A 14,931-nucleotide genomic window follows, 5' to 3' on the forward strand; every position below is an offset into this window, starting at 1 on the left:
GAGTTTGGTGTGAGCATTTGAAACTTACAGGGCTTGTTGTGAGGGAGGCTGAATTAACGAAAAGGCAATGTTTGCAGCCTAATACTACTGATTCTACTGCTACTAATGCTGTTACTATTACTACCGTTACTACTATTACTGCTACTAAAGCTAAGAGCATTAAGTCGAAAATTTTGACCCCTCCCCCTCCAAAAAGTGTCCCTTACTCGGGCCTGTGCCTCCGAGATTGGGATTCTGATTCTCTGCGAATTTAGCTAGACATACTTGGTAACTTGGTAACTTCTCGTGAATTAAAATATACAAATAAACGAGTTTGACATAAAAATAGTTTTCTCTAGAGTTAAAAAGTTCGTGGTACAGAGCTGTAAGTAAGGAGTGACGTGGCTCAATAGTAAACGAACCACTAAAAAAATATCGGGAAAGGGCTTATTCAGACAAAAATTGAAAGTTCTATTGTACATTTTAAGTGACCCAAAGTATTGGAGGGCAGCTAGCCCCCATTTTACGTCCTTTTCCCCCCAAAAGTCGTCTTATCAAAATATTGAGATAGCCATTATATTCAGTAAAGTTGAAAGCTACACATTCAGTATAGCTGAAAGGGTTTGAAAAATGTTATTTTATCAGGAAATATTCAGTATCCAAGGGTTATTATATCTACTTGGAAGGCTGGCATGCAGTGGCGTGATTTCGTCAAGATCCTGGGGGGCAGAGTTGGAGCCAAGTTTGCCATGTCAAGTGAAAATGACAGTGACAAATGAAAAACGAGCCATATTGCATCATGAATGCAAAAATATAGGTCTACTAAAGAAAATTGATCTGTCTCGGTGGACGCTTGAATTATGTAGGCATATCTTAATTATGACAAGATTTTTCAAGTCACTAAATTTCAGCTGGGGGGTGGGATTGGCATCTGGGGGCCAGTCTCATCCCCGCCCTGGTATGGGTGAGAAATAACTGGTTCAAATAAGTTTAAATTAGAAAAAAGTGTATTAAAATTATAAAAGCTCCATTATGAGGACCAAAAATAGCAAGATTCTCGAGCCTTTTCTCTTATTTACACATATAGAAACCTTATTTTTATGGACTTGTGGCCTCATTTCCAGAAGTAGATAAATTGTTACATACTGTTGTTTTGACATTTTAATAAATTTTAATTTTACGGCTTCAGGAAATCAACCAAGATATATAAAAGAGAGAAAACAGGTCAACAGAAAATACTGATTAGGATATCTCACTAAGCAAATACAAAGCGTCGCGTTCAGAATTCTTACTCCCACGGGGCCACCATATGTGTTCGTCTATTTTTCTTTCCTTTTTTTGCAAAGACAATATCGGTACTTTTTTTCGGGAGATTATTGCACGATAATACACAATAAATCCACAAAAAGTATATCTTCCAAATTCAAATAAATATTTTAGGGTGGGAGGGGGTTCATAAGCTCTCCAGAATGAGAGTAGTCCTACAAATATTCTAACTTGAATAGAAAGAGAATGTAAAATAAATTATGTCTTTTGTAGAGGTTACAGCTGCATCAGTAAATTTCTGTTCATTCACGATAATAATCTATATTTTATAACTAGGTAATGATTGTTTCAAAAAAAAATCCTTTTTTTCTGTTTACTTGAAATTCCTGCATTTCCGAGCCATTGAGCTAATTGTAATTCTTTTTTGTTTTTACGACAAAAGTAACTAGAGGAAACACTTTGACATTTTATTGTCCAAATTTTATCTTCTTTGTAAAATATTATTTGTACAAATGTTTCAGTCCCTCTCTCTCTCTCTCTCTCTCTCTCTCTCTCTCTCTCTCTCTCTCTCTCTCTCTCTCTCTTTCGTTTATAGCAGAGGGCAATAGGGTTTCAGCACCCTTCCAGAAAACTTAAAATTATAAAACCGAAAGAAAACTTAAGACCAGAAAACTTAAAATTATAAAAACTAGTTCATTATTTAAAATGTAATGAAAATTTTCTGAAAAGAAGACATTTTTTTTAACCTTGGAAACAAACAAAATTATAACAACAAAACAAGCAAATTTTTTCAAACAGAATTATGGAAACTACGGCAAATAATTATAGAAAACGGACCGCGCAGAACTCATTTCATTAAATACCTTACCTAGTCCCTAACCAGTCTATATATTAAATATATTATAAAAATATACAAACATAGTAGTTTTATCACTCAAAATAAACAAATCATAACCAATTGCCGAGGCAAACCGATTTTTGTTACATCTTATAGAGCAAATTCTTGAGTGTGTTCTGAATAATTAACAAGTACCTTTTCTCTTTTTCTCACTGCGTACTTTGGAAGGTGTATGTACTCATTTCTTAGCACAATTAATACTAATAATATAAATATGGTCCACTTAAGAGAAAACTCTCGTATATGGAACTAATGGCAATCAATTTGCTACTTTATATTAGCACCATGAGGGAGTTACCTTATCCTCAAACTATTCAACACATTGATATACCCTAATGTAGATACGAACGAAAGAATTTGGGCCAAGCGAGGATTAACTTCGAGAAAAAAAAACGAAAAAAAACGAAAAAAAAACGCAAATTATATGAAAAATACATAAAAAATTATAGTTAAAATTTCCAAACTCTGAGGACGACATGGGCTCAAAGATACCCCAGTATACATGTCTGCCACAATGTTTATATTACAGAGACGGATTTAGATCTTTCTCGGGGGGGGGGTCAAATGTAGACTTTGATGCCCCCTGCCGCATCATCAATGCTGTAAATACCCAAAAATATTACAATTGAAGCTTGTTTGTCACCCCCCGAGGCGCTTAACCCCTCTAGCCGCATCCTAGATCCGGCCCTGATATATTATTCTATTTGGTAAAAAAGCCTTCTGTTTTTGCCAAAAAAAGTAAATGGCAGTCAAATGGATGGTACGAAATCTTCGTCTTAGAGACCCCTCAATTCTTTAATTTTTAAAATCTCTTCTACATTTGTTTGCAATTTCTGCCTAAAGATATTTAGATACAAAGAAATTGTAAATGCGTTAATTTTCTGTATTATTCCATTAATCGAACGAAAGAATAAAATTCAACCCTTCGGATAACTCGTGACAATAAACGCATATTTTTTTCTTACATAAATTTTCTTTAGAATGTATATAAACCAATGTGAGGTCCTATTCAATTTAGATATTTCACAGTAAACAGAATTACAGAAATACAATGATTACAGAAATACAATGAATGGGATTACACTCTTAATGAGGGAAGCCTGAAACCTACACGACTAAGTTCAGGCTAAACCCATATGATCTATCAATAGTGAAAGAAACTGGATTTTGAATATCATGATGAAAAAGATTGTTGTCCAATTATGGCATGGATTTGACTCTATGGTCGTAATAAATTGTAATCATCTGGTCTTAGAGGTGACAATAGTAATTAAAACTGTTGTTCGCCTAGCTGGCGGGTGGATAAATGTTAGAATATTACTAACAGAATACACGCAGGAAACTTTGTAATAATTTTAAACAATGTATAATCGTCGTTTCTGCACTCCCAAAAGGTAACAATGTACAGAAATTGAAATTTTTTAAAGAATATTCTGTGAAACTTAGAATAGTAAATACTAGAATCTGTTTAAAAGAAAGTTTAAGACATAGGTCAACACCCTCTAAAAACCCTTTTGGTTCCACATCCAAGCTATATACTACTAGGAAACTTTGGCTAATTATAGTTGTTTATATTTTTGGCCTAATAGATATAATAAATATAAACAACTATAATTAGCTAAAGTAAAAGTTTCCTAGTAGTATATAGCTTGGATGTGGAACCAAAAGGGTTTTTAGAGGGTACTGACATATGTCTTAAACTTTCTTTTACAAAGATTCTAGTATTTACTATTCTAAGTTTCACAGAATATTCTTAAATTTTTTTTATAATTTAAAACACAATACCTGGGTAGAGATTTCGACTTGCCATTATTTTATGATGAACGAAAACGTTTAAAAAGAACGGAAACTCGCCAGTGGGTGCACACTTTGACCTAGTGTTCAAGGATCACCGCTCGCTCCCAAAAATGGATCTACAGCCTTAATTAAAGCGGAGAACGTGTTTAGTACCTGCCTCCCCCCCAGAATACTGACTTCTCACTAACCTGGAAACTGCTTATCATACCGATCTTTTTTAATAATAATGAATAAATTGGCCTAGAGCTCGAACCATTTTCCAGGAAGGTATTATTACGAAACAAATAGAGTTCCAATAAGGATAGGCCCCTTTATTAGACAGAGAAAAACAGATAGAGAAGTTACGAAGGTGACGCCTTTTTTTTGGTGACAGAGGAATAGACGATACGACATCTATTCAATACGAAAGACAAATTCGTGGCCTTTAAAAAACCTTATAAAATCGTCCTTTTCTTTCAAATTAAAACCACTTCTAAAGTTTTTCCGTTGGCTTGAGTTGTATTTTGTTTTAACTATTTATATTGTATTAATTAGGATCTAATTAACAAAACTGCTAGCAACGGACAAAGAAATTTCAGTCATGTCTGGTTTTGCAACCTTTTATTCCTGAGGTATCTAAATTTACTTGTATCATTTCATTTTAATTCTCTAATTTTAACTATCAATGGGAACTGGGGCTGAATTCACCATTGGGACTTTTTGTAAAGAGTAATTATTGCCTAAAATGAATTTCCAAGCGAAAAAAAGTGTCGGAACTAACAAAGACCATTCGACGTAAGATTTATGTATTTACTTCGCCCCTTCTGTGTTTGAAAAGTGGTCTTTATGTCGTTATAAAATTAAAGAATGCTCTTACAGGCAGGTGATGTCATATATATTCGACTTCTTCAGCTTGGACGACGGATCAACTTCACATCAGGGAATTGCTTTTTTGGCTTAATACGCATTGGTGATTGACTAGGATTTCTGACAGCCATTTTTCTTAATGTGGTAGGAACCTGCCTTAATTATTCAAATCTGTTGATAGAAAATTCTGCTGCTTGTGATAGTCTTTGTTCCTTTTATGTTTTAGTTTTGCCTTTGCGTCAGACAATCTTGTTTTAAATTGCTATTGTTGTCAATGTATAAGAGATGTACAGTCTAGGATGGCGAGTACTCAAGTATTTTTAAGTTTTTAATTTTTGTCTGATAATTTCATTTTTCGGTCCTATTGAAAGGACAAAGGACATTATTATGTACTACAAATATTGGCCCTTGTATAAAAAAGATTTTGTGCATTAAAAGAATATATTTATTGCCTAAAATACATTTTACACGCATATGAAATAAAGAAACAACTCCAGATAAAATTTAGACTATCACACGCAAAATTGTTTCAAAACCAAAATAGCCACGGGAAACTTTTTGGAAACTTGAGGAATTAAGACACTTTTTTTGAAAACAGTTTAGACCTGCCCCAAACTAAGTGACCATACCAATCACTTTCCCACGAGTCCTTGCACAAAGATTTTTTTTTCTTTTTTTATCATACCTAAAGGACAATTTTATAAGCTTATAATTTGTGTTTTATACCCCTATCAAACAAAGAAACACTTGTGACTCAAACCCTTGGTATAAGTAACCTTACCAACAATTTTTTCACAAGTTTTTTTTGGTCCTGTCGAATATTCATATTTATTTACAATTAGGGTTTTACCCATGTCCAAAGTAGATAAATCATGGAGATTAAATTTAGAGGCAATATGCTAATAGTTGCTTTAGAAAACATAACAAATTTTGACTCTATTAAACAAAATTAGCACAGTCATTGATAATATATAAACGCAGAAGATAATGAGGAATTTTTTGTATACAGTTAATGAAATACTGTGTATACAGTGAAATATACTATAACAAAAAGAAAATAAATTTTACTCACTCAAAAACTCATCGATAAAATATTAGTCATAGTCAAAATATGAAAAAAATTATAGTCTTAGCTTCATTACCTACCAAAGATTCAGCCAAGATTGATTTATAACCATCATAGTTTTTGTAAGACAAAGGAAAGAAATTAACTCACTCAAAATTTGTTGATAAAATATTGATCGGACTAAATCCAGAAAAAGATGAAAAATTTTGATAGTGTCTTTGCTTCATTACCTCATAAAAATTCAGCCAAGGCTGTTTTTATCATCATTATTAATATTTCGGCTGTATCACTTGTAGCCTTCTTGTGCGAAATATAATCTAAAACAAAGTAAAGAGATCAACTCCCTCAATAATCCGTCATAAAAAATATTGATTAAACTTAAACGGCAAAAAAACATATTATATAGAAATATCCCTACATTTACAAGAAGGTATAAAATATGGAGGAATCCCTGCATCGAGGGAATAATTTTATTCTTTCGTTGTTCCGTTAAAAGGACAAATTTAGATCCTTAGAACTTTATTTTTCCACAAATATAAAATGAATGAGCACACAGACACTACAATTTTTCAAAAAATAGGAAATTACATCGAAACTTTTAAAATCAAATCTGAGAATAACTTAGTGGCCAACCCAGGTATCAGAGATTTTTCAAATTGCTTTCTCATTAGTCTCCTCCAAGACAATCTTTCTTTTCTGCTTCTATTTCGCGTATTCTTAGGAAAATAAAAAAAAGGTGCCCCAAAGCCTGTACCCCAAAGGGTACCCCAAAGCCTGTATGCAGAGGCGCCATTTGGGGGGGGGGGTCAGGGGTGGGCAAATGCCCACCTCACATTTTTCAGGGGGCTCAAGATTCCACCACAAAGGGCCCTTTGCCGGCCATAATAATCCATTATGTCCAACATAATCCATTCTGTCCAATTGATTGAAAATACTGCACGCCTATTACTTTCACCGACGTATTGTTTACTTAAATAAGAAAGTTTCTCACTGAGGAGGGCCAGCCTTTACTCTGGTTGAATTTTCCGCTTTCAGTTTAATCACTTAACCTCGTTGATTATGATCTTTGATGTTATAATTAATCTTAGAGGTCAGTGTGGCTGAGTTCCACATTGGATTACAGTACATTTCCATGCAACACACGGGTGCTGAACATGAGTTTTTACTTAGAATATTCGATCGATGTGCCGCCAAAACTCGCATTTTATCTTATGTGATAGTTGGGGGGCCCAAAATGGAGATCATGCCCACCCCAAGATTTGGCCCAAATGGCGCCTCTGCCTGGATGAGGTGGCTAAGCACCTTAACGTTTTCATTACTGGTGTTCACATCTGTTAGGCAAGTTAAGCGCAACACATTTCGTAAGTCACTAAACGCAACCTCATATCGGTCCCTTAAATCTAGAAATTTTAATGCGCCATGCCATGGCCTGGTCTATTGTCTGGCCCGCAATGCCATGGCCTATTGTCTATACCAATCACTTGTAACAATAAACTAATTAATTCAGTTTAGCGCATTTTTACCTTATTTTATTCTTTGTTTAATTTTTAATTGTCTTTTTATTTCATTTTTTACTCTGTTGCTTACTTTATTTCGTTCAGATTAACAGCCCCTAAACGTCGTAGGATCTTAACGAAAATGACACCATCAGATTCAGCGTAACAGAGAACCCTACTGTAGAAGTTTCAAGCTCCTATCTACAAAAATGTTGAATTTTGTATTTTTTGCCAGAAGACAAATCACGGGTGCGAGTTTTTTTTTTTTTTCCCCAGGGGTCATCGTATCGACCAAGTGGTCCTAGAATGTTGCAAGAGGGCTCATTCTAACGGAAATGAAATGTTCTAGTGCCCTTTTTAAGTGATCAAAAAAATTGGAGGGCATCTAGGCCCCCTCCCACGCTCATTTTTTCCCAAAGTCAACGGATCAAAATTTTGAGATAGCCATTTTGTTCAACATAGTCAAAAACCATAATAACCCTGTCTTTGGGGATGACTTACTCCCCCACAATCCCTGGGGGAGGGGCTGCAAGTTACAAACTTTGACCAGTGTTTACATATAGTAATGGTTATTGGGAAGTGTACAGACGGTTTTCAGGGGGATTTTATTTTATTTGGGGGTGGGGCTGAGGAGAGGGGGCTATGTTGGAGGATCCTTACTTGGAGGAATCTGTCATGGGGGAAGAAAAATTCGATGACAAGGGCGCAGGATTCTCTAGCATTACTATAAGAAAACAATGAAAAATAAACATGAAAACGTTTTCTCAAATGAAAGGAAGAAGTAGCATTGAAACTTAAAACGAACAGAGATTATTACGCATATGAGGGGTTCTAAAAATATTTTAGCATAAAGAGCGAGGTATTTAGGAGGAGATAAATACCTTGCTCTTTATGCTAAAGTATTTTTAGTAATTTCAACTATTTATTCTACGGCCTTTCTGATTCAGGGGTCATTCTTAAAGAATTGGGACAAAACTTACGATTTAGTGTAAGAGCGAGGTATTAATGAGGGTACAAACCCCCTCGTATACATAATAAAAATATAAGGTTATGAAAGTTTGTTACTTAAGTTAATTCTTAAGTTACGTATATTTTTTACTAATAAAAACGTTTGTTGAAAATTAAAAGTTCTAGTTGCCTTTTAAGTAACCAAAAAATTGGAGGGAAACTAGGCCTCCTTCTCCACCCTTTATTTCTCAAAATCGTCTGATCAAAACTAAGAGAAAGCCATTTAGCCAAAAAAAGAATTAATATACAAATTTCATTTTAATAATTTATTTGCGGAGAGCCAAAACCAAACATGCATTAATTCAAAAACGTTCAGAAATTAAATAAAAAAACTAATTTTTTTAGCTGAAAGTAAGGAGCGACATTAAAACTTAAAACGAACAGAAATTACTCCGTATATGAAATGAGTTGTCCCCTCCGCAATCCCTCGCTCTTTACGCTAAAGCTTGACTCTTCGCCACAATTCTACTTTTTAAAACAATTAAAAGCTAACCAAACTTGTTAAGGGATCTTTTGATATCAAAACTGAACAATAAATTATCTAATTATCTGTATGAATTTAGTATCTGAACTAAAAGGAACTAGCTTATGAACCTAATCGGATTACTTTTTGTACTGTATTGTGATTGCGCAATTAACTTGCGGACTTAATTGTGAGGGATTGCTCACTTCATACACAGTGAGTTATTATTAGTGTATAATTGAATATATTGGTGTTATCGCTGATTAAAAACTGTGATTAAGTTTGTGAATCTGCAGTATCTCGTCGGAATAAATGACGGGGAAAAAGCCCCTAAGGCTACCACCCGAGAAGGATACTCCCACTGAAACCCTTAGCCGGTCGCCATTCCAGCCTACCTATAAAACTCTTCCTAGAACCCCCCCAACTACGCGATCCAAAACTGTTAGCCACTTGTCAGGAATTCAGGCCTTAGCCGAAACTAACTCTAATGAAAGAGGTGAGACGCCTGGCAAAAAGAGGAAAAAGGATGAAACTCGTTCACCAACGATAGTGGAACCCCTCTCTTCAAGTGTCCCAGAAACAAGTGCTAACGATCACCCCAATTATTATACTGTCTCAATCAAGAAAACCAATGGCCAACCCTTTTCAAAAGATCGAATAATGCAAATTAGGAAAGCTGTCTTTCTGATCACCAAGGTGAATTTTGAACTTGTTTTCAAGCAGGACGAGTCTATTGATATTTACTTTACGTCTTCTCAGGCGGCAGACCATGTCCTGTCAAAATCCAAAGAAATAATTCTTGATGGCTCAAAAATTTTAGCCACAAAAAAAGATGTGGAAAAGTTACACAAGTATGTGCTGTATGGTGTTGATACCAGTGTAAAAGTGGAGGAAATACAAACTGAACTAATAGATTCTTCAGGTCTTCTCATCAATCCTTCAACTGCTATAAGGCTAAGTTTAAACAAAGAAGGTTTTCTTCACCCTAGCCGTTCAATCCTCATTTGCTGCAAAGTTGAGCTAAGCGGAGAAATATTCTTGTACGGTATGTCTCTTTTTTACAAGATTTATAAGCCTAAGCCCCTACAATGCTCCACTTGTCTAGCCCACGGCCACAGCAAAAAACACTGCAAACAGTCCCATCCGTCTTGCCTTAAGTGTGGGAAAACAGGCCACGCAATTAGTGAATGCCCTGAGTCAGAACCTTTCTGCAGAAATTGTAACCGGAAGGGACACACAGCCCTCCAAAAACAATCTTGCCCAGCTCACCAAAAGCGAGTTGTAATCCTTAGAACATCTGATAAAATGAACCTACCCTACTCAGTTGTAGCTGCAAGAATCCCTTGGCAACCCACACCCCATCGGCCCAGTAGAAGCCAAGCAACAGTTGCTGTAGCAGATGCAAAGACAGTATCATTTCCAAAAGAGGCAAATAATGTTCATACTCAAGGTTCTAGTCATTCCCCCCATCCCTTACCTAAGTTTACTTCAACATCCTGCCCTCCAAAAGATTCATCTAAAAATAGCCAAGAATGGCAAAGGCTTGCAACTTATCTCACAGTCAGTCACTTAATTGAGGTTAGTAATGAAGCTGAGGAAACCAAAAATACTCTCAAGAAGAAAGCTATCACTAAACTCCTAGGTGATGACATATTAGAAACAGCTATGGCTCAATTATCCTCCATGAAAAAGGACATAGATTCCACATCAAAGCTAGTTAAGTCTGTAGACTCAACTGCAAATCAAATCAATGCAGGCTCTGAAATTGCCACAACCCCCAAGACGGTAATCGATGCCACTGCCCTAGTCAAAGGCAAGAAATCTAAGAAAAAAACGGCAAACTTTCCATCCCAGTCCAAAATTACCACCAATGATATTTCGTCGGCTGAAGAAGATTTCCAATATTCTAATCAAGGAGATGATGAAACTCAGACCACAATGGATGTTTAAATGTGCACCGTACAAGATTTTACGTTTCTCACGAATTTATCACTGTGTAATAATGTTGTTTTTAACTATTACGATGACCAAAATAATTTGCCCACCAGCCCCTTAGCTAGCCCCGATAGCCCTTTAAACCAAATTAACTGTGAATATCTCGACACTTTTGATTTTGTAAATAATGTGAAACCTAAGCTAATGGAAGAGACCAAACTTAATGTAATTTGCTTTAACATCAGAAGTATACGGGATAAGTGGGCTAATTTTAAAGACTTAGTTTTAATTAATGGTTACTGCCCTTTCGACGTAATTGGAATAACGGAAACATGGCTTTCAGAAATTGATGATAAGAGTGAATTTTCCCTCCCTGGTTTTCAAGCTATTCATATTGAAAGAAAATTAACCAAGTCCTCTGGCGGCATTTCTCTTTACATCCGGTCAAGTCTGAAATTCACCAGGCTATTAGACTGTGAATCCTTATTCTCGCAACCTATAAATAATAGATGCATTTATTCAATAATCGTAGACATAAGTGTTGACGAGAATTCTCTTATTTTTTCATTATTTTATAAGCCCCCCTCATTTCCGACCCCTTTCTTTTGTAACCTATTTGATGATTTTTCTAGTTTTATTAATTTACCACAAAAGAAGGCAATAGTTTTTGGGGACTTCAATTGTAATTTACTAAATGTTAGCAATATTAATGATTGTGATACCTTTTTTGAAACATTCACCTCAAGTGGTCTTCTTCCCACAATCCTTTTTCCTACTAGAGTTGATCCTGTGAGGTCTACAGCTACTGTAATTGACAACATTTTTGTATCCACTTCCCTGGGAAACCACCTGTCCTCCAAAATAATATTTTCCTGACCTGTCCAATCACTTTCCAATCTATCTCTCGCTACCCTCCCTACCAACTACTCAGCCCTCTAGAACTAAAACCCCTACGTATAATAGAATATATAATACTGTGAATACGAACAGGTTCACGGATCGTTTGAAATCCTTTGACTGGTCCAAGGTTTTGGATTGTCAGGATGTTAATTCAGCCACAAATGGTTTTACACAAGGACTGAGTGATCTTATCAGTTCAACCTTTCCAGTTCGTAAATCAAACCGAAAAACTAGCCATATACGCCCCTGGATGTCAAATAGCCTGATAATCTCTTCATATCGAAAAAATGACCTATATAAGTTAGCTTGCAAAACCAGTAACGTTATTGACCTGACTAATTATAAAAAATACAAAAATTTATATACCAAACTTGTCCGGGAAGCAAAAAAAAATTATTATTATTCGAAAATCTCTCATTGCAAAGGGAACTTGCAAAAAATTTGGTCAACAATAAATGAAATTCTTTCAAAAAAAAGAAGTTCAAGATCTTTACCTCTTAACCTTAAGGACATCAGTGGCAGATTAATTGACCCAAGTTCAGTACCGGATGCTTTTAATAATTATTTCACTAATATTCCAAATGCTAACTCCTGTTCCTTCTCCCAGTCAGTTCAACCTAGCAAGAATCCTGGATCTATGTTTTTCTCTCCAACTGATCGTAAAGAGGTGCTTCAAGTTATCAATTGTCTCTCTAATAGTAGTACACCTGACTTCTTTGGCATAAGTAATAAGCTTCTTAGGACCGTATCTTCCTATGTTTGTGAACCCATTGTGCACATAGCAAACCTGTCTATGACCAATGGAGTCTTCCCAGAAATATTTAAATCAGCAATTGTTATCCCGATTCATAAAAAAGGCGATCCGTCTGAGATAAGTAATTATCGTCCAATCTCACTTCTCCCAGTTATATCTAAAGTGCTCGAGAGAATTATATTCCGACGTCTTTCTCCCTTTTTATTTGGGATTCATTCTTCAGATTCGTTGATTTCTCCTCATCAATATGGCTTCCGTTCCAAATTTTCAACTGCTCATGCACTAATAGACGCCACACAGTTTATACGTTCCCAACTTGACCTTAAAAATATTGTATTGGGCTTATTTCTGGACTTTTCTAAGGCCTTTGATATGGTTGATCACAGTGTTCTATTAAGTAAACTCAACAACTTAGGGATTCGTGGAGTTCCTTTCTCATGGTTTGGCTCTTATCTCTCTGGTAGAGTACAGAGTGTGAGTCTGGGCGGGTTGACTTCACATCCCCTACCTGTCCGAAGGGGCGTCCCACAAGGCTCTGTTCTTGGTCCAATACTTTTTCTCCTTTATATTAATGATTTGGTTACGGACCTGGGTCCATCAGTGCACCCAGTACTTTTCGCTGACGATAGCAACTTTTTCATCACCGGTCCTAATTTACCATCCGTTGTCGCCTCTACTCAAACCCTTCTGAATAGAGTAGAGGAGTGGTGTCTAGTTAACTGCATGACCATTAACATCAAGAAAAGTCAGGTTGTATTATTTCGAACCCCTTACAAAAAAAATGAACCTCAGCAAGCACTTGGCCTAAAATATTCTACCAATCTCCTCCCACAGGTCGAAGTTGCCAAGTTTCTTGGTGTTCACATAGACTCCTCCCTATCATTTGCAACACACGTGTCCTACATCAGAGCCATAATTTTGCGACAGGTAAGTATGATTAATCGTGCGAATTATTTTCTTCCTCCCGATATCCTTGTCACCCTTTATTACTCTTTTATTTACCCATATATCTCATACTGTGGATCTGTTTGGGGCAACACTTTTCCTTCAGTTACCAATAAATTAAAATCTGCCCAAAACCGTGCCATCAAAGCAGTTTTTCGGCTGCCCCGACTATATCCCACCCAGGACTTGTACTCCGATTTTGGTATTATCCCTTTTGAACAAATCATCAAAAAATTAAATCTATACCTTGCATACTCCGCTTACCATAAAAATCTTCCTCCTCAATTATTATCTTATTTTAATATTAATAATTCTGAAGGCCTCTGTCTCCGTTCATCCAACCGTTCCTTCATTGTCCCCAAGTTTGTCTCTAGTTCCGCCCAGCGATCCCCCATTTATAAATCTATACTTCAATGGAATATAATACCCTCCAGTGTCGAGCTATCCACAAGTTTTCGCACGCTGTATAGCAATGTACTAAAATTTTGATATTATAACTCTATAAATTCTTATTCAATTTGCTTTAGTTACTCATGTTTTCTCTTTTCTTTTTTTTTTTTTCTCTCTTCTTCATTTTCAATTTTTTGTGGTTATGGTCCTCAACAAGTTCGCTTCCAGGATCTTTATTATTATTGGTGTTATATTGTAGTTTTATTTGAATAAATTGAATTGAATTGAATTGAATTGAACTTAGAGTACCAAGAACAGTACAACTCAAACACGTTTATTTGATTTGGCTAAGTGAAAACAGCACCATAAAATATCTTTAAAACTTGAAAAAATCCAAAACAAAAAAAAAAGCCAAAAGCAAAATATTTGTTTTGAACTTAGAGTACCAGGGACAGTACAACTCAAACACGTTTATTTGATTTGGCTAAGTGAAAACAACACCATAAAATATCTTTAAAACTTGAAAAAATCCAAAACAAAAAAAAAGCCAAAAACAAAATATTTATTTTGAACTTATAGTACCAGGGACAGTGCAACTCAAATACGTTTATTTGATTTGGCTAAGTGAAAACAGCACCATAAAATATCTTTAAAACTTGAAAAAATCCAAAACAAAAAAAAAAGCCAAAAACAAAATATTTGTTTTGAACTTAGAGTACCAGGGACAGTACAACTAAAACACGTTTATTTGATTTGGCTAAGTGAAAACAGCACCATAAAATATCTTTAAAACTTGAAAAAATCCAAAACAAAAAAAAAGCCAAAAACAAAATATTTGTTTTGAACTTAGAGTACCAGGGACAGTACAACTCAAACACGTTTATTTGATTTGGCTAAGTGAAAACAGCACCATAAAATATCTTTAAAACTTGAAAAAATCCAAAACAAAAAAAAGCCAAAACAAAATATTTGTTTTGAACTTAGAGTACCAGGGACAGTACAACTCAAACACGTTTATTTGATTTGGCTAAGTGAAAACAGCACCATAAAATATCTTTAAAACTTGAAAAAATCCAAAACAAAAAAAAAAAAAGCCAAAAACAAAATATTTATTTTGAACTTATAGTACCAGGGACAGTGCAACTCAAACACGTTTATTTGATTTGGCTAAGTGAAAACAGCACCATA

The 14,931-nt window shown here is 35.3% G+C and overlaps 1 protein-coding gene across 1 annotated transcript in view; it reads left to right on the plus strand.

The window, feature by feature from the left end:
• Positions 1-14,931, plus strand: part of LOC136036902 (uncharacterized) — a gene marked incomplete in the record, with an annotated part of 361,814 nt that overhangs the window by 40,434 nt on the left and 306,449 nt on the right. The window contains 1 exon segment of the mRNA XM_065719279.1: positions 4,814-4,930. Within this exon segment, the coding sequence (XP_065575351.1) occupies positions 4,814-4,897 (84 nt within the window).

This window comes from Artemia franciscana, chromosome 16, assembly GCF_032884065.1.
Source record: "Artemia franciscana chromosome 16, ASM3288406v1, whole genome shotgun sequence".
NCBI lineage: Eukaryota > Metazoa > Arthropoda > Branchiopoda > Anostraca > Artemiidae > Artemia > Artemia franciscana.